We start from the raw sequence: 20,577 nt of genomic DNA on the forward strand, positions 1-20,577 counted from the left end.
ATAAGTCTCCATGTCATTATTTGTGGGCTGGTGGTCCAAAGGAAGTCTGACAAGAAAGCACACTACAGGATCCAGATGTAGAACTCTCAGCTACTTCTCCAGCACCGTGAATGTCTGTGTGTCACCATGCTTCCCACCATGATGACAATGGACTAAACCTCTGAACTATAAGCCAGCTCCAGTTAAATGTTTTCCTTTATTGCTGTGTGGTCTCAGCACTTGGGAGGCTCACACCTTCGATCCCAAGTCTTGGGAGGCTCATGCCTTTAACCACAACACAATCAGGAGGTGGAGACAGGGATACAAAGCTGGTGGAGACAGGATCTCAGCCTCTTTTTGGTCTGAGTATTTGTGGAGGTAAGAAGTGACTATGACTGCTCCTTTGCATCTCTGAGCTTTCAACTTTACCCTGCTATCTGACTCCTGGTTTTTTATTGATAAGACTAATTGGGATCATGCTTCAGCTGTGGTCATGATATCTCTTCACAGCAAAAGAAACCCTAAATAAGACATTAAATAAAACCACAAATATCTACTAGATGTATATACAAGAATATCCTTCAAAAATAAGACAGAAATGTGTCAATGACAATCCATAGTTCTATAGCTGGTCACATTACATAGTTCTGAGCTTGGCAGTGATGGTGCACATCCTTAAGGCCAGTACTCAGGAAGCAGAGGCAGGTGGATCTCCCAGTTTGAGATCAGCTTGGTCAACAGAGTGAGTTCCAGGACAGCTAGGACTACACAGAGAAATCCTATATCAAAACACCTCCCTCCACAAAAAAATTTACAGTTCTGTAGCTGGACACATGGCCTTAGCTGGTATTTATAATTATCTTCCCCTACTACCCATTCTGTAGTTCCTCCACCCTTAGCCACACTTCAGCAGTCCTTGCTTTTTTTCCCCCTTCAGTTTCTCAAGACAGGGTTTCTCTGTGTAGTTTTGGTGCCTGTCCTGGAACTCACTCTGTAGACCAGGCTGGCTTCAAACTCACAGAGATCTGCCTGGCTCTGCCTCCCGACTGCTGGGACAAAAGGCGTGTGCCACCACCGCCCAGCTTAGTCCTTGCTTTTTTACCTGAAGGGGTGACCCATACTTTCATTCCTGAAAGGTCTGAGTCATTTATCATCCTGTTGGGATTGGGTTGTTGTAATTTCCCACTGACTTGAATCATTGAACATGGTGGTCAGAAGGATGACCTAACTTCTAATTCAATTGGATATTTGCTGTGTCTATTTCTCCCTCTGGAACCAAAACTTCTAAACCTACAGAGCATAAAGTCTCGGAATAGAAAGCAAAAATTTTCCTAGTGGGTCACTAGGAGTGATAGTGAGTGGAACCATTCCCATTTCCAAGCTGTGATTCCTGGATTGGTGAATCCTGGCTGTAGGAGTGTTGTTGATTGTTTTAACTCTTTGCTCTTTGGCTCTTTTGGGGGGCCCACCACTCATCTCCCAAATAAATGCACACAGAGGCTTATTCTTAATTATAAATGCCTGGCCTTAGTGTGGCATGTTACTTGCCAGCTTTTCTTAACTTAAATTATCCTGTCTACCTTTTGCCTCTGGGCTTTTTCCTTTCTCTTAATTCTGTATATTTACTTTCACTCTTACTCCATGACTGGCTATGTGGATGAGTGACTGGCCCCTGGTATCCTCCTCTCCTTGTTCTCTTGTTCATTTTTTATTCTCTCTGCCTGCCAGTCCTGCCTATCCTTTCTCCTGCCTTACTATTGACTGTTCAGCTCTTTATTAGACCATCAGGTGTTTTAGACAGGCAAAGTAACACAGCTTCACAGAGTTAAACAAATGCAACGTAAGAGAACACAATACATCTCTGCATCATTAAACAAATGTCCACAGCATAAACAGATGTGACACATTTTAAAATAATTTTCTACAATATAGGAGAAACAGTACCATATATTGGATGCTAACATGTATAGTCAAAGCATATATGGCCTTCTGAAGGACGCTGCTCTAGCCCTGCAGGCTATTTCCATGCAGCTGGTGTGTTATCTGTATCTTTAAAAGGCCATTCCACTATTTTATCAACCCAGCTGCTTCTGGATGACGGGAAATATTGTGATACTAGTGAACTCCATGTACATGAGCCTGCTGTACTCATGAACTTACTTATTTGTGAAGTGGGTTACCTGGTCAGAAACAATGCTATGTGGAATACCATGACAGTGGATGATGCTGTGGAATAATCCTGTACACCATGAAGACCTGTTGCTTTCATTGTTAATTGAAAGCTGATTGCCCAATAAGCTAGGCAGGATTTTCAGGGCAAAGAGAATTCTGGGGAGAAGAAGGGCAGAGTCAGAGGAGACACCATGAGATGCAGAATGAGCAGGATGGGAAGGAAGTACACATCTGAGGTAAATGAATCTCAGGGCAACACATAGATTAATAGATATAGGTTGGTTTAAGTTGTAAGAGCTGACTGAAGACAAGCCTAAGCTATCTGCCAAACATTTATAATTAATAATCAGTCTCTGTGTGGTTATTTGGGGAGCAGCTGACAGGGCAGAGCTGATCAATGGTCTAGACAGAAAACTCCACCTACAGGATAAAACATTCCATAAGTCCCTGGATGGTAGTTTTAGCAGAAGTGTTTCATTTAGGAAAGGCAAACCCATAGCCAGTAGCGACAAAGTACTGTCCCCTATTGTATGATATTATGTTTGTGTTCTGACAAAGCTTGCCTGGAGATCAGAGGGTAGAGATAGCCACTAGTTAACCATAGAGACCAGGCAGTGATGGCATACACCTTTAATCCCAGCACTTGGGAGGAGAAAGCAGGAAGATCAGGAGTTCAAGGCTACCCTGGGCTACACGAGATTAAACCAGTCTAAAAGAGAAACAGAGTTGGGCGGTGGTGGTGCACATCTTTAATCCCAGCACTTGGGAGGTGAAGACTGGAATATAAGGTGGGTGGAGACAGGATCACCACCCCATTTATTATGAGGATTCCTAGAGGTAAGAAGTCTCTCTAGTGGCTGGCTGCTCTGCTTCTCTGACCTATCAGCTTTCACCCTAACATCTGACTCTGGGTTTTTATTTGTTAAGGTTAATTAGATTCACACTTCAGTCCCCTCTGTATGGAAGTGGTCCAGTATAATCAACCTGCCACCAAGTGAATGGTTTGTCACTCAATATGGTATCATATTGAGGGTCCACTTGTTGGCTCCTGCTGTTGGCAGATTTGACACTCAGCAGCATCTATAACCAAAGTAGGTTTAGTAAGCAGAAATCCATGTTGTTAAGCCCACATGTAACCTCCATTTCTGTTACCATGGCCACATTGTTCATGGGCCCATGGGGCATTGACAGGAGTTTCTGGGGAAGGAGGCTGATTGTCCACAGAATGGGTTATCATATTTACTTGATTATTGAACTCCCCTTCTTTTTGAAGTCATCCTTTGATGACCATTTACAGGGGACACAATTACCTTCACATTCTTTGCCCATGTGGAGAGATCTATTCACATCTTCCCCAGATGTTTTTCTCACCAGTTTTCCAATCATGTTTCTTCCAAGTCCCTGACCATTCAGCCAATCCATCAGATACAGTCCATGAATCAGTGAATAATCACTCATCTGGCCATTTATCCTTCCAAACAAACTGTAATACCATGTGTACTTCCCAGAGTTCTGCCCACTGTGAAGATTTTCCATCACATGCATCTTTCATGGTTGTGCCAGAAAGGGTTTGCAATGCTGCAGCTGTCCACTTCTGGGTGGTACCTGAATAATGTGCAGAATCATCAGTAAATCAGGCCCCAGTCTTCTCTTCCTCAGTCAACTGTTTATAGGGCACACACCATGAGGCAATAGCTGGATGCTTGTCAGCAGATGGCATTATATTTGGAATAGAAACCATAGACATTTGGGCAACTTCTTCATGTAACTTTCTTGTGTCCTCAGGACCTGCTCAGGCTTGATCATGTAAATACTACTTCCATTTGATAATGGATTGCTGCTGTACACATCCTACTTTATGAATTGGTGGGTCAGATAATACCCAGCTCATCATGGGCAGCTCAAGGCCCCAGAGTAAACCTTGTGGTCTACTGTCAAATGTTCAGTTTCCACTAAGGCCTAATATTAGACCAAGAGCTGTATCTCAAAAGTGCATAGTTATCTGCAGATGACAGTAGAGCCTTCCTTCAAAATCCCAAAGGTCTCATCTGTGATTCACCTATGGTGGCCTGCCAAAGGCTCCCAACAGCATCCCTATCTGACAGACACCTCAAGTACCATTGGGTCTGCTGGATCATATGGCCCAAGTGGTAGAGCACCCTGCACAGCCTCTTGGACCTATCAACAACCCTTCTGTTCCAGGTCCCACTCAAAGCTAGCAGTTATTTGGTATATGGGCTGGAATAACATATCCAAGTGAAGAATTGCTGTCTCCAGAATGCAAATAGGCTGACTAAGTGTTGTGCTTCTTTCTTGGTGGTGGGAAGAGCTAGGTGAAATAGATTATCCTTCACCTTAGAAAGAGTCTCCCTCTATGCATGCTCCACACCACTGGCCACCTGGAAATTTCACTGAGGTAGAAGGCCCTTGAATTTTGGTTAGACTTATTTTCCATCCTTTGATGTGCATATATGTTATCAAGTCCAAACTGGTTGCTGATATGGGATAATCCTCTTGCATACTGTGAAGATGTGTTGCTCTCATTGTTAATAAAGAACTGACTGGTCAATAGCTAGGCAGAAAGAGATTAGTCAGAAAAGCCATGCTGAAAAAAGGTACTGCCATGTGGTAGAGCATAGATAAGAAATATGGGTTAATTTAAGTTGTAAGAGCTAGTTAGTAACAAGCCTAAGTTATTGGTCAAGCATTTATAATTAATAATAAGTCTCTGTGTGGTTATTTGGGAGCTGGTTGGTGAGAAAGAAAGGTCTGCCTACAAATGGTACCCAATGTGGGGCAATGTATATCAACATAAAACCTGAGAAAGCTTAAGGAAAGCCAAGCACACAAAAATGGAGCCAAATATGGCTTTCTAGTCTCACAGGCTCATGCCAACCACAGTAAAGAGATGTGTCTCCTCGCAGCTGCCTACAGAATGGAGCCAGTCACTAGCCACCATGTGCTAGAGCCATGCACTAAGCTGAGTCACACCAGTGACTGACATAACAATTTAAGATTTGTCTCATACAATCAGAGAACAATACAGATGCTCAGTAAAGACAGCTCTAGATGGAAGAAACCTCTAAATGAGTTACAATGAATTAAAAAATGTACATAGGCCTGAGAAGGAAAGGAGAAAGGGTATAGACAGCCATAAAAAAGAATAGTCTAAAATTAATAAAGTCCTTAAAAAAGGAATAAAATAATATAAAAGAAAAAAGCCATGTAAAGATGGAAAATACACAGGGAGTCTGAATTGTGTATGTTATTGCGTTGTCTTTGAATTTTTTGATTACTGATGAACAAACAATAGCTGCTAAGAGACACTGATTGTGAAGGCTGATGGATTAGACCAACCTATATATTTTAAAAATGTCTTGACTTCAAAATATAACTCAAAAGATATGTTGCTTTGGGGGAAGAGGTTGTGCTTTCGTTCCCACAGGAAACAGAAAACTATGGATTTGGTCAATGTTAAAGATGATCGGGTTGTTTAAGTGTTAGAGGAAGACCCCCTGAAAATCCTGGCCACAGACTAAGACATAAAGAAATAAACCTGCCGGGCGGTGGTGGCACATGCCTTTAATCCCAGCACTTGGGAGGCAGAGGCAGGTGGATCTCTGTGAGTTTGAGGCCAGCCTGGTCTCCAAAGCGAGTTCCAGGAAAGGCGCAAAGCTACACATTGAAACTCTGTCTCAAAAAACAAACAAACAAAAAAACAAAAACAAAAAAGAAAAAGAAAGAAAAAAGAAAAAGAAATAAACCTAGAAAAACCACAAGACAGACATGTAATGTATATTTTACCTGCTCAAACATAAAGCAAAAAATCATCTTTGGCTGACTGTGTACAACACACAGTCTATACTTGTATTAATACAAAAATGTATGTTACCTTTAAAAGTTTATGTATTTTCAGAGCAAGGGACCAGACACCAATGAAAATGGGTGCCCAGGTGATCCAACATCTAAGAGCACCTCTGTCTGTTTTAGTCTCCTCAGAGTTCTGCATCCAGAATACTTTCAAGGCAGCTGGATGAGATGACCCAGCCTCACAGACTATTCCGGACAAGACTTAACAATTAACCTTGATTTTCTCAAGGTTACCCCAAAGATGCCAGTGCCCCCAAACAATGGGGAAGTAATCTGGAGAAAACAATGCCCACATTCCCAAAAGATGGTTATCGATGTTTGTCATCATTTGGGGGTGTTGACTACAAGTTAGTATTGGTCAGTCAGGAAAAACTAAACAAAAAAATTAAATTCAAAGACTTCTTTCTGAAGGAAAAAAGGGGGATATGATGTAGAAATGATGAGATAAAAGGGTAGGTTATTGAATCTACTTTAATCCAGAAAACAACTATTAATCTCAAAATATTTACATTGGTATGGATTTCAGTTTATTGTTACAAATGTAAAGTTATTTTTGTTATACTGTATGTATGTTTCTACTCTTGTTTGGAGTATTTTGCTTATGTAGCTCATTTAAATATGTAATATATAATTAAGAAATACAGGTTAATAGTCATCTATAATAAACTTGTAGACATATTAGGTATGTTTTCAAGGTTAAACAGATATATTTAGATAGATAGATGGTCTTCAAACACTTCAAACACCTACAGAATATGGCATTTAAAATATTTTAATAACACAAGGATTTTCTTGACAATGGGATATGTCTGCTTCTGGCAGCATCAATTTACTTCAGAGAAGATAATGGGCATCGAAGAAACTCCAGCTGGAGTTTGCTTTCTTTGTGACAAAAGCTAGCCACTGAGTAAAGCAACTGCCCTTGCTTCAATTGTTGACAGTATGCTGTCCAATCTGGACCAGCAAGAGGCAAAAGAAAGTGACTATTAAACTTTGCCAAGACAAGGTAGGACAGTCCTTCAAAATTCCCTCCTTCTCAGAAATGTCTGTCAGATATATTTGGCCTGTAGTCCAAAGATGGATGCCTCAACGTTATAGAGGAAATTTGGGTGTCTGTCCAGGTATCCAGATATCCTTGTCCTTAGGTAATATTACATCCTTCTGGGGCCTTTCAGTAGCAAGAAAGGTAATGGTACACATGCCATAAAAGGATGGCTTTGATTTAGTCTAAAAGACAGAGTGTACTTATCATCATTAATCTTTAATTTTCCTTCCCACACCTTAAGAGGGTGGAAGGCACTTGCAAATTTCCACAAGTTAGTCTAAATTGAATTGCCAAATTGTAGGAGAGGGCTTGCCATTCCAACTCCATGCCACCGAATAGGTTCATTAACAGAAGCACTGATTTCCACAGTGTTATTTGCAGCGCTATTTACTGTGTGAGAGAAAACACGCGGTACAACAAAAACCCACTATAAGAACTTTTATTAGAGGAGGGAAAAGAGGGATTGTGCAACAGGCCTATTAGAAATGAATGGTATGGAAAAAGAGGCAGGGGAATGAGAGGCAGGGGAATGGGTGGAATCTGTTTTTATAGGTCCCTCCCCGACCTCCGCCGCATGTGTATATGGGCTTCTGTAGCTATACCATGCATGCGTATAGATTATATGATCAAGCTGGGCATGTATTATGTAGGAAGGACACAAGGCCCTGGGATGACTAAGCATCTTGCCCTATTGCTGGACAGTCCATTCAAATTATACCATTTCCATCTTAACTCTGAATGAGAATATTTTCCTTGAGGGGAGCCGTAGGGCTCCAGTCAATGACGTCTCTCTTTGAGACATTAATTAGCACTCGAGGTTCTCACTCTTATGCTGTTGCTAATGTACCCAGTCAGATTCCTTGTTGGTAACCCTCATCTCACAGAACGGTGCCCTGCGCCCGGGATCTATTCCGAGGTTTGCTCTACCTACAACTGCCTACTTTTCCATGTGCCCGGCCACTGGAATGCTTCACACAACACTAGCTGCTCTGATTGGTGAGTTTTCCCTTTACCAGGCAGCATAAACAGTTCCCTGTATCCATGGGAATGACCGTCGATCACCTGGTGTCCCTCTGGTGTCCTCAGGACTGGAGGAACCCCCATCCATGGCCTTCAATGGCTACAGTTGGCTTCCCATCACAGGCTTAAATCTTTAGCCATTCCCCATGACTGTAGTCTGAGGTATCGTTCTCACTGTTGGACCCCCATCCTTGGGCTGTGTATATCCCGTCCCTCATTCTCTTGCTTCCTGAAGCATTGAATGACTTGTACCAATCGCTGATCCTCACTTGATCTCAGGGATGCCTGAGATTGTAGTCTTGGATCATTTTTATTTATTTTTATTTTTTCTCTCTGGTGCAGCCATGGGAAACAAGGCCTTCAATCCTATTAGTCCCACCTCTCCTCTGGGATGTCTTCCAGAAACTCTTAAGTCTCTCAGCTTAATGCCTTACTTAAAGACCTCTAAGCTTGTCCACCTGTGCATTAAAAAATGGCCTAAATATCACTTAGATAACAATAAAAAATGGCCACCTAATGGCTCACTGGACCCCAATATTTTTTGGGAATTATCTAACTTCTGCCAGTGAACAGGCAAATGGAAAGAGTTACCTTACATCCAAACTTTTTTTACCTTGGCTCTAAACCCTCCCTTCTTGATTCTTTCTCTCCTTCCCATGTACTCCTAGCTGTGCAACCTGAACCTGAGGAATCTCTGACTACTGCTCTGGACCCTGCCAATGAACCTCCTCCTACCCGACCTCCCGCTCCCGCTCCTTGGGCGTCTGCCCCTTCGCTCCCCCTCCTCTCCGATCCCGGGCCCCTCCAACTGCCCGACTCTGGCTCCAAACTTTACTTCTCCTATCACTTGTTCTTGAGTTGATAAGGAACCCAACTCCAGCCATGCCAGCCAGCAACCATTCTGCCTTTGTGAGAGGTGGCCAGGGTGGATGGACTGGTTAAGGTTCACATCCCTTTCTCCCTCATGGAACTTTCTCAGATAGAAAAAAAACTGAGCTCTTAAGTCTCTAATTCTGCTTCCTTTATTAAACAATTCCAATATATTACCCAATCTTATAACCTCACCTTTCATTATATATATATATCTCTTGCCAATAACGTACTCTCTGAAGAGCACAGACAGGTTTGGGAGCAGGCTAGGACACATGCAGACGAGATTCATCAAACTACAGGGCCAAGGTGGTTCCTGATCAGAACCCATGATGGGATTATAATAACCCAGATGGCTCTCTAGCTAGGGACTGGTTTACAACCTGCCTCCTGGCAGGTCTTCATAGGCTGCCTTCAAACCAGTAAACTATGAAAAGCTAAAAAACGTAATTCAAGATAAGGAAGAAAATGCATCTCATTTTTAGAATGGCTTACAAAGTCTCTCTTACAATATTCGAGTCTAGATCCTGAGAGCCCAGAGGGCAGACAGCTCTTATGACCCACTTTATCTCACAGAGCTTCCCCGACATAAGGGCTAAACTTAAGCGTCTGGAGAGAGGACCTCTGACCCCACAGGCCTTTAGTGGTGACATTTAAGGTGTACCATGGGAGAGATGAGAAAGCCTGTAAACAGAACTGCCAAATGCTGGCACAGGCTATCCAACCAGCCACCCAAGGGCCTCCAGGCCCCTGGTTGAAATTTGTAGAGAAGGCCACTGGGCTCTGCCTGCCCCACATGGGTCACCATCTGGGCCTTGTCCAAAGTACCACCAAGAGGGACACTGGTCAGTTGACTGCCCCCCCCACCTCGTGGCACGGGAACATCAAACGAAGACCACCCTCCAGCCGATCTCTTAGGCTTGGTGATGGATGATTGAAAGTGCCCTGTTCCCAGTCTGACCACAGTCATCTCTCACAGGGAACCCCGGGTAGCCATTACAGTATTGGGGCAATCCATTTCCTTCCTTTTGGACACTGGAGCCACTAACTCAATCCTGAGGGAGTTTGAGGGTCTCACCTCTCCTTCTCATCTCCCTATTGTTGGGGTAGGGAGACAGACTTACCCACCTCACCAGACTTCACCACTTAATTGTATTTTCAGGGGTATCCCTCTCACCCACACATTTTCAGTTGTGCCAAGCTGTCCTGTGCCCCTAATGGGAAGAGATTTTCTAGCTAAGGTAGGACTTTTATTTCACTTGCGCCTCCTGTTTGCCTTACCCCAGACTCATCAGCAGCTCCTCTCCTCCTCCTCCTAGCCACCCAGCCCACTAGCTCTAACATTCCATTTCCCTTGCCAGCCTCTCAGGTGGACCCCAAAGTCTGGGATACCTAGAACTTTTCTATTGCTAGGCACCATCCCCCTATTATTATCCAGTTGCAGGACCCTACCAGGTACATTACCCAAGCTCAGTACCCTCTCTCACTCCAGAGCCTTAGGGGACTTAAGTCTATAGTTTCTGACCCTCTCAGAAAAAGGCGTGTTCCAGATTTCTCTCTCTCTCTTGCTAACACTAACCAATAAAATTCTGATAGCAGAGTACCAAACATTATAATATCATGGCTATACCAGCTCAAGGTTTTTAAATTCCCTGGGGCTGCTTCTTAATATGTTTAAAAATTCTTCCAAGATCCAGAGCCAGCTTGAATTCACCTGGATAGGTCAGATCTACTTCAGATAAGTGTAATTCAATCTTTCCTGGTCCTGGGACCCCTCAGGGCCCCCAAGGTAAAACTTTTTTCTAGCCGGGCGGTGGTGGCGCACGCTTTTAATCCCAGCACTCGGGAGGCAGAGCCAGGCGGATCTCTTTGAGTTCGAGGCCAGCCTGGGCTACCAAGTGAGTTCCAGGAAAGGCGCAAAGCTACACAGAGAAACCTTGTCTTGAATAACCAAAAAAAAAAAAAAAAAAAAACAAAACTTTTTTCTAAACTTCTTCTTCTGCCTCACCAGCACCTTGTCAGACCCAAACAGATCCAAGCAGCAACGAACAATTACACAGAGCAGCAGAAGGCAATGGATGATTCCCAAGGCAGCGGAGGACAATCAACCATCTCAGGAAGTCCAGCTACCTCAAAAGCCCCCTTCCTTACCCTCAAAGTTAACTGACACCCACCAAGTCAGCTAGAAGCAGTTTTGGGGGACATGGCACCCCATCCCCGTTCACCTGGCATTTTTTATGAAAACCAAGAGTCTGGGATGTTAGAATTTCTATCCACTCCCCCAGCTACATGACTGCACATGCACTGTCCAGTAGCCAGGCAAGATGCTTAGTCTTCTTAGGGCCTTACATCCTACATAATCCATGCGCTGCATGATTACATAATCCATGCGCTGTGTGATCACATAATCTATGCGCATGCATGGTGTAGCCCATATGCACATGTGTGGGGGGACCTATAAAAGCGGGTTCCCCCTATTCCTTCCCTCTCTTCCTGCCTGGTCATTCCATAGGCCTATACACACCCCTTCTATTCCCTTCCCTTAATAAATTCTTATAGTTGGTTTTGTTGTGCCTCGTGGATTCTCTTGTATGGTAAACAGTGCCACTTAATAAATAACAACATAAGCATAACCTCGGCCCTAACTTAACATTTTCCCTGAACTATTTTGATGTTAAAAGATTTATAATACATAGGCTGACTCAGTTCAGCAGTTCTTTTCACAACTCAACGTTGTTCCTGCTTCATTAGCATTTAAAAAATTTTAAGTTAGTAAGGCATTATGCAGTCTATCCCTGGGGATCCTCATATCTCCCTTCTGTTTAGCAAATATCTCTTTTAGATTAGATCTCTCAACAATTGCTTGTCCTGTAGGATTGTATGGTATCCCTGTAACATATTTTATGTTGTAACGCTCAAAAAATTGTTTCATTTTATTGGAAACATAAGCTAGGGCACTATTGTGAGAGCCCACAACTGACTCAGTTTCCCAGTTTGAATCTGAAGTCCATTCTGAGTCAATAGAGTTCAAACTTGTTTGCTCCAAGGCTGTGAGAAAGTTCTGACTAGCCCGCAGAGTCTCCTTGAAGGGCTGTGAGAAAGTCCTGATTAGCCCACAAGAAGGAACACACTATCTAGCTAGATGTGGGCTGCTGATGCCAGCCATAGGTACATTGAGATAGAAAAAGAAACTGCCTGCTCCTTGACGCAAGGCAGGATAGATAGTGGTTGAATGCCTGTGCTGTGCATTGTTCTACCTCTGTCCTTCAAGACTGTACCTAAGCTGGCTGTGAAATAAACTTGGGGCTGTCTGGCATTGACCAGCAGACCTCGACTCTTTTCTGTCTTCTTCATTGTCTCTTCAAACTGCACACCTCTACCCAGCTGCCCAGCTGACTGTCGGCAGGCCTGACACATTATCAGTCTTAATTTGTGCTGGTATGCCCATTACAGCCATTGTTTTTAATAAATGTGTAATTATAGAATCAGCCTTTTCAGAACTTAAGGCAGATGCCCATTGGAACCCAGAATAAGTGTCAATGATGTGATGAACATATTTTAATTTTCCAAAATCTACCAAATGAAATACATCCATTTGCCAAATTTCATTCCTTTGTGAACCTTTAGGATTATTTTAGAAATTTTTTCTGTATAGGTTTTTAATTTTTTACTCTGTGACCTAAGAAAATCCATTCCTAAATATAATCCTCTCTCTGCATAATGAGTCCAGCAGGGGAATAATTTGAAGGTAAAATTACTAAAACATACCTCTTTGTGAGGTCTAATCTATCCATATGGGCATTTTGTAATTTTCATTCTACCAGGGCTAATTCTTTTTCAACCTCAACTGTTACTGTCTTGGACTGTTTAAATCTGAGTCACCTTGCAAAATTTGAAACAAATGAGTTAATTCTTGTGTAGACAATCCAAATGTAGGCTGCAACCAGTTAGTATCACCCAATAATTTTTGAAAATCATGAAGAGTATGCAGTTGATCTCTCCTAATCTGTACCTTTTGTGGCTGAATTCAATGTTTACTTAATTTATAGCCAAAAGAATAGCTAAAAGAATATAGCTAAAAGAATCTCCTCTTTGTATTTTTTCAGGAGAAATTTATAATTCCCTATAGAGTAAAATTTTCTGTACCATATTAAACATTTTTCCCTAAGGTATCTGTATCAGAAGCAGCCAATAAAATATCATCCATATAATAATAAATAATAGACTAAGGAAATTGTTTACGAGCCATTTCCAGTGGTTGATTTACAAAATACTGACATAAAGTTGGGCTATTTAGCATTCCCCGTGGGAGGACATTTCAATGATATCTCCTTACTGGTTGAGCATTATTATAACCAGGACTTGTAAAAGCAAATTTTTCTCTATCCTTTCCTGTAAAGGGATAGTAAAGAAGCAATCTTGCAAATCAATAACTATAATAGGCCATTTTTTAGGTAATAAGGTAAAGGAATCCCTTTACCTTCCCTTTGACTGGTTGTGGTTTTCTGCAATGGTCTCCATCTGCTGCAAACAGAAGTTTTCCTTGGTGAGGGGTGAGGATCACACTAATCTGTGTGCAGAAGGACAAATACTTAGAACGTAGTTAGTGATTATGCTAGGTTAGTAAAGTGGCAGTTGTGGGTTCTCCTTCAAGATCCATGGCTTCACCAGCCCTGGGTAGTTGACTAGGTTGCCGGTATCAGGCATGATTTCCTTCTTGTTGAGTGGACCTAAGTCCAATTAGAGAACTGTTGGTTACTGCCAAGGAATATGTGCTACTACTGTACCTTAGGGTTATTATATCCTGCTGGTAATTGCTGTAGTTCACAGATTCATAGCTGGGTAGGACTATTGATTGCTTCCCTGTGGAGGCCCAAATTACTCAGGGTCCGAGAATCTGAGCTTGCTTTACCCAGCAGGGCTGCATAAGGGGATGATTTGACCATGGGGCATGGTTATCAGGTGTTTGGAAGTGTGCTTTGATCTAGGAAGGGGGAGGTCTTTTGCCTCTCCCCTTGGCATTGTTATAAAAAGTTCTTTTGAATAAATGGAAAAGGCCGTTGGGTTTTGATCCAGGTCCTCCTGAAGCTATCCTGTGTTTCTGTCTTTCCTCTTGTTGTCTAGGTCTCTTTCTATCTGATATTTTCTTATCCCTCTTTCCTCCTCATAGGAACCCTTGAAAAGGTGGGAGCTGGCTCCCACACTTCCCTCCTTCAGAAGCTTGCATGGTACTTTCTGCTACCATGTATTTCATTCCTTTGAATTAATTTGTATGGAGTTCTAATCTTTAGACTCTGGGAATTTGATAATCAGAAATATGCTCTGTGTTGAGTGGATTTTAGATTTCGTTATTGAAATTTTTTTTTCTTTTTGGTTTTTGGAGACAGGGTTTCTCTGTGTAGTCTTGACTGTCCTGGAACTCACTCGGTAGACCAAGCTGGCCTCAAACTCAGAGATCCACCTGCCTCTGCCTTCCAAGTGCTATGATTAAAGGCGTGTGCCACCATGGCCTGGTGCTCTCTGACATCTTGAACTGTAGTCCTCAGGGAGGCTTTCAGATCAGATCCAGCTTGGGTGCTTGTATCCTGTTTGAAGTGCAATCCTGTTTCAGCAATAGGGATTTACTTTCCACCTCTAGGGGGCAACCAAGGACAACAGCACTCGCCTATAACGTTTGAGAGTCTCTGAGACAACCCTGACCAACTCAAGAGAGGGCTGCTCATGCCCGGTGCTGGGGGCTTTGTTAGATGGTCTATGACTCTTGCGGGGAGCATCTTTCAGGGGGCGTAGTTAGCCCAGATGAGAAAGTTTCATTTAAGCTATACATGTATATATAGACACAGACTTACGTGCATTGTAGGTGTTGTAAGTTAATAGTTAATCTACGATTCCTTATGACCTTTTCAGACACCCTGACTGTTAATTTACCCTCCCTCTTCTGTATTTAGCTCCCTCTCTCCTCCCTGATCAGAACCCCCTCCCATTCCCCCCATTTCCTCACTTGTACCCGCTACTCCCCTCTCTGTTGCTCTGTTACCCACCCAACGATGGTCCCTTTTTACTCTCCTGGTTTAAATGTGGTTACTCCAGGTTACATACTCACATCTGATGATTTGGAGCTAGGAACCTCAGAAGACAGAAAACATATGACATTTGTCTTTCAGGGTCTTGATTAACTTACTCAATCTACTTACCTGAAATTTTCATTTTTGTTTATACAGCTGAATAATGTTCCATAGTATATATCACATTTCCACTATCCATTTTTCTTTTTTTCTTTCATTTTTCCTTTCTCTCTTTCTTTTTTCTTTTTCTTTCTTTTCTTCTTCTTCTTCTTCTTCTTCTTCTTCTTCTTCTTCTTCTTCTTCTTTTTGAGACAGGGTTTCACTGTGTAACAGCCCTGGCTATCCTGGAACTCATTCTGTAGACCAGGCTGGCCTTGAATTCACAGAGATCCACCTGCCTCTGCTTCCCGAGTGCTGGGATTAAAGGCATTCACCAACACCGCCTGTCCCCATTATCCATTTCTAAGTTGAAGGGCACTTGGATTGTTTCCACTTCCAATGAATATGGCTCAGCAAGTGCCAGGTATGGTGGTGCATGCCTTTAATCCCAGCACTCAGGATGCAGAGGCAGAGAGAGGGATCTCTGCTGTGGAACAATCATTTTTACATTGTAAAACTTTGTCACTAGAATAGGTTTAATAAAAACCTGATTGGCTGATAGCTAGGATTCTTGGGGCAGAGAGTATGCTTGGAAGAAGGGCAGAGTCAGAGGAGTCACCAGTCATATGGAGAGGAAGCAGGACTTGCAGGAGAGGTAAAAGCCATGAGTCTCAGAGAAGCACATAGATTAACAGAAATAGGTTAATTTAAGTTGTCAGAGCTAGTTAGTAATAAGCCTGAGCAATCGGATGAGCATTTATAATTAATATTAAGCCTCTGAGTGGTTATTTGGAAAGCAGCTGCCGAGACACACAGAAACTCTGCTTTGGATCTCTGTGAGTTCAAGGCCAGCCTGGTCTATATAGTGAGTTCCAGGACATCCAGAGCTACACAGAGAAACCATGTCTGGGGAAAGTGAGAGAGAGAGAGAGAGAGAGAGAGAGAGAGAGAGAGAGAGAGAGAGAGAGAAAACCATGGCTGAGCAAATATCTGTGGAATAGGATATTGAGTCCTCGGGGCATGTGTCCAGCAGTGCTAGAACTGGGTCATATGGTAGATTTATGGTTTCCAGAGCCCTGGACCAGCCTGCAGTCTGGCCAGCACTGGGTGAGGGCTCCCTTTCCCTGTGTCCTCTCCAGCACTTGTTGATTTGTGCCATTCTGACTGGGGTGAGATGGAATCTCAAAGTTGTTTTGACTCACATTTCTGCAATTGCTAGGGACAGCGAACACTTTTTGAGATATTTCTCAGACATTTCTATTTTTTCCCCTGAGAATGCTCTGTTCAGATGCCATGCCCATAGTTTGAGTGGGTCATTTGTGTTTTGACTTCGTTTTTTGAGTTTTTTGTAGATTCTGGGTAGTAACACACAGTCAGATGTCCAGCTGGCAGAGATTCTGGCCGCAGAATAACATCAGATCATCCGACTGAAACTTAAAATGCCAGAAGGGCTTGGGACAATGTGTTTCCCATTCTGGGAGACAGCAACTGACTACCCAGGATACCACTCCCAGCAAAGCTATCTCTCATCGTTGTGAACCACATGTATACTCGGTTATATACTCAGTGCTGGTGGCCTCCCAGAGCGGAAGCTTCATCTGTCACGTAGACCTCGATACAGTCTGCCAAGGGAATTTGTATCTGCTCTACCTTTAGCTTAGTATAGACTCAGTGAGCAGAAACCTGATCTTGATCCAACATATTTGCATTGAGGCATGGTAGAAAGACAGGGACAATTATGGATGCATGGGAAGGGAGAAGAGCCCCTTGCCCTGAAGTCTGGCTGAAGCCTCTCCCCAGCTGAGGAGCAAGAATTCCAGCAAATGTTAATTTGCTGGGAATGATGGCCACATGGAGATAATATTCCTTTCATAGATAGGTATTTTATATTAAAATAGCAATGAACAAGACTTAAAGCCTGAATGTATATGACCTTGAGTAGGGCCTCATTCCTCTGTTGGATATTTGATGGGACTCTCACAAACAGCCCAGAAACCACTGACGGGTAATTCCCTCATGAGAGTGAAGTCTACATGGGCAGGTGTACACTTTTAAAAGATTAGAAGTGAGCCATTGTGAATGTCCCAGGTGTTCCGGCTGATCAAGGAACAGACCTGTGATGTCTCATCTCTCAGAAGCGTATTCCTCAACTAGTTTGAGATTTCTAGACCAAGTTGGTGAAAATCCCCTAAATGAAAGCCCGCGTCATTTTCTGCCTTCTTATTAATGGCCTTCTCTCCACAGGCTTCCGGCTTTATAATACACTGACCAGGAGCAAAAAACGACGCGCCGATTCACAGGCGGCTTCCACCTAGCTGGCCTTGAGAGGGCTGCGGGTCCCCAGAGTCGGGTACCACGCCCAACTGCATCTTGTCCTCGCTGGCAGAGAAGTCCCCGCCCACGTGGGCCTGTCCGCCTGGGACTTATTCTCAGACTGGCACTTGTAGACTCTGTGGCCATTTTGGATGAGGGCTGGAAGACAATGACCCAGGGAGACCGGTGACGTAAGCCTGGGCACAACCCCCAGGGAGCCTAGTTCGTGAGACCCCAGCGCCACCATTTTTATGCAGGCGTCCTCAAGTCCCGATTGTGTAGCTGCTACTTTCCGTTTTCAAGTTTTACCCACATTAGGGTGCGCACGGAGCTGGCTTCTGTCCCTTCCCGGCCCTGGTACCCGACCGGCGACACCTGGGGCTGGGCAGGCGTTCCGGGGCGCGCTGGGCCGTCCCGTGGCCGAGCCGGGGCATCCCCATGGCGCAGCTGCTTGCCCCGGCAAGGCCCTCGGCTCAGCCCGGGTCCGGGAAGCGCGGGGTCGTGAGCTTCGCGGACGTGGCCGTGTACTTCTCCCCGCAGGAGTGGGGCTGCCTGCGGCCCGCGCAGAGAGCCCTGTACCGGGAGGTGATGCGCGAGACCTACGGGCTCCTGGGCGCGCTCGGTAAGAGCCTTTTCCTGCCCGCCTGGGCTCGCGCCACGCGTGACACCGTGGGTCCAGCGGTGGAGCCCTGGGAACTGGAGGCAGGGACCAAGTGGGTTGGCCTCGCCGCATCGCAGGGTTTGCTTTCTTTCCCTCCAGGAGGCGGAGGCGCCAAGCCAGCGCTCATCTCCTGGGTGGAGGAAGAGGCCGAACTGTGGGGACCTGGTGCCCAGGATCCAGCGGTGGCCATGTGTCCGACGGAAGCCGACTCAGGTGAAGGACTGGGTACTCCGGCTTTGGGGGACTTCTCAGTAGCCGGCCCGTTGTGGTGCCTTCTGGTGACTCCACTTGCCTGCCTGGCAGTTTCTTCCCTGAACTGTTTTCTTGGCCAACGTCGTTGTGCCTGGCCCCTGGATTCACCTGGAAAGGGGCTGTGATTGTGTCTGTGCAGAACTCTCACTGTGGTTCCCTGCTGGAGGCGCCTTCAGCGCTTCCTGTCCACCTCTGGCAAGTGCTCAGCCCTCTGGACTTGGGGACCGCACTGATGCCCTCCGTGCTGCCTCTGGACATCCACGCACCCTGCATGCTCAGATGCTGTGGCTTCTCCCCTCCAGTGCCCTGTCTGTCACTATGTGGGGGTGCGGGAATCAAGGAGCAGGATGAGTCGGAGTCTGAGCTTTTTCTTGGTCTCCGAGCAGATTGCGGACAGGAGGAAAGGAAGAGACCAAGCGAAGAGACTGAGGCAACCCAGAAGACGTTTTCTACACAAGCTGGGCCGAAGAAGCCTCACCCCTCCTTGGCAGGACCCCCTTGCAAATTGGAGCTGCTGTCCGAGGACGCTCACCAGGGCCACCCCCCTCTTGGTGTTCACGCCACTGTCCCAAGAGCCGATCAGCGTCATGGCTGCCGTGTGTGCGGGAAGAGTTTTGCCTGGCGGTCCACGTTGGTGGAGCACCTGTATACTCACACAGGTGAAAAGCCGTTCCGTTGCCCGGACTGCAGCAAGCCCTTCGGCCGGGCTTCCTCCCTGAGCAAGCACCGGGCCATACACCGAGGGGAACGGCCACATCGCTGTCCTGACTGTGGCCGGGCCTTTACGCAGCGCTCAGCCCTCACCACCCATCTCCGTGTCCACACTGGAGAGAAGCCCTACTGCTGTGCTGATTGTGGGCGCCGCTTCAGCCAGAGCTCTGCGCTCCGTCAGCACCAGCGGGTACACAGTGGCGTGACCCCCTTTCCTTGTACAGACTGTGGCAGAGCCTTCGCCCATGCCTCAGATCTTCGGCGCCACGTGCGCACCCACACGGGTGAAAAGCCTTACTCATGCCCTGACTGTGGACGCTGCTTCCGCCAGAGCTCTGAAATGGCAGCCCACAGGCGGACCCACAGTGGCGAGCGTCCCTACCCCTGCCCTCAGTGTGGCAGGTGCTTTGGCCAGAAGTCAGCAGTGGCGAAGCATCAGTGGGTCCATCGGCCAGGAGCTAGGGGCCATAGAGACGGAGAAGCCAGTCAGTTATCTATATCCCTGGCCACAGGCCAAGGGGACCCTGATCCACCTGTGGGCTTCCGGCACTATCCAGAGATATTCCAGGAGTGCGAGGGGTGGTCTTAAAAGCTCCAACGTAGAGAGTGAAATGTACACACTCTTGGAAGCCCAGAGGCTTGAACCTATGGCATCCTCCGGAAGGCACAGAAGTTCTGGCAAGGGCTGGTCCTGGGCACAGAGTACAGCCTTATGGGTGGTTACCAGCTGCTTCTGCACACACACTGATTCCACTACCCGAGACTCTGAGTCTATTGGGTGGGGTGGGAAGCCCACTAGAACGCTATGAGAAGCAAGGCCCAGAAGGATTGAGAGGCTTGAAGAGAACCTTGTTTAATCCATTGCCTCGTTAGTGCAGAGGCTGAAGTAGATGGCTCTGTGTGAACTGAGCCAGCTGCATTTCCAGGGGTTATTAGTTACTGGTCAAGAGCTGGGTGTGGTGGTGCCCGCCTCTAACCTCAGCACTTCAGAGGTAGAGACAAGAAGGTCAGGAATTTGAGACCAGTTTGGGTTACCTGAGACTTCATCTAAGGTAAATAAATAACAAGTGAAATTATTTGAGGTTTAAAATTCAAAGTATTTGACACACAAAAGAAGGTCCAGGTTTCTAGCTTCTTTTGAAAAATAAAACAAAAAACTCCACAAGATTCAGCCAGCCAAGGAAGACAGAACACTGCATGTACTGGGTGTGGCGGAATATGCCTATAATTCCACCACTTGGCAGTTGGAGGCCAAGAGGGGGAAACAAAACAAAAAGCAAGCAAAAACAAAGTTCATAAGCTTTATTTCAGCTCTTCCCTTGTATTTTATTTTGTGGTTTTCAAAGTACTTTCTTGTCTATGACTTTGTTTACCTCTTCTAACTGCCTGGGAAAGGAAGCAGTTTGAAGAGGAAGCCTAGTCAGGAAGAGGCACTTGGGGCCAGATACCAGACCCTCTGTGTTCACTCTGCCTTCACCACCCATCTGTATGTCCACTCAGGAGAAGCCAGCTAGCCAGCA

General features: G+C 45.2%; 1 protein-coding gene across 1 annotated transcript; it reads left to right on the plus strand.

Annotated features, from left to right (window-relative positions):
• The first annotated feature begins 17,611 nt into the window (after positions 1–17,611).
• LOC131913733 (zinc finger protein 764-like) lies at positions 17,612–20,132 on the plus strand. The gene is made up of 3 exons (XM_059266527.1): positions 17,612–18,055; positions 18,194–18,307; positions 18,733–20,132. The coding sequence occupies exons 1-3, from the start codon at positions 17,872–17,874 to the stop codon at positions 19,644–19,646; spliced, it is 1,212 nt and encodes a 403-aa protein (XP_059122510.1). The 5' UTR covers positions 17,612–17,871; the 3' UTR covers positions 19,647–20,132.
• The last annotated feature ends 445 nt before the right edge of the window (positions 20,133–20,577 follow it).

The sequence above is a fragment of the Peromyscus eremicus genome, chromosome 1, assembly GCF_949786415.1.
Source record: "Peromyscus eremicus chromosome 1, PerEre_H2_v1, whole genome shotgun sequence".
NCBI lineage: Eukaryota > Metazoa > Chordata > Mammalia > Rodentia > Cricetidae > Peromyscus > Peromyscus eremicus.

Bases quoted from the DNA above. Each gene is read 5' to 3' on its own strand.
- LOC131913733 (XM_059266527.1), top strand. From the start codon at position 17,872: ATGGCGCAGCTGCTTGCCCCGGCAAGGCCCTCGGCTCAGCCCGGGTCC. The intron at 18,056-18,193 runs GTAAGAGCCTTT...CTTTCCCTCCAG, and splicing joins CGGGCTCCTGGGCGCGCTCG to GAGGCGGAGGCGCCAAGCCA. The intron at 18,308-18,732 runs GTGAAGGACTGG...GTCTCCGAGCAG, and splicing joins TCCGACGGAAGCCGACTCAG to ATTGCGGACAGGAGGAAAGG.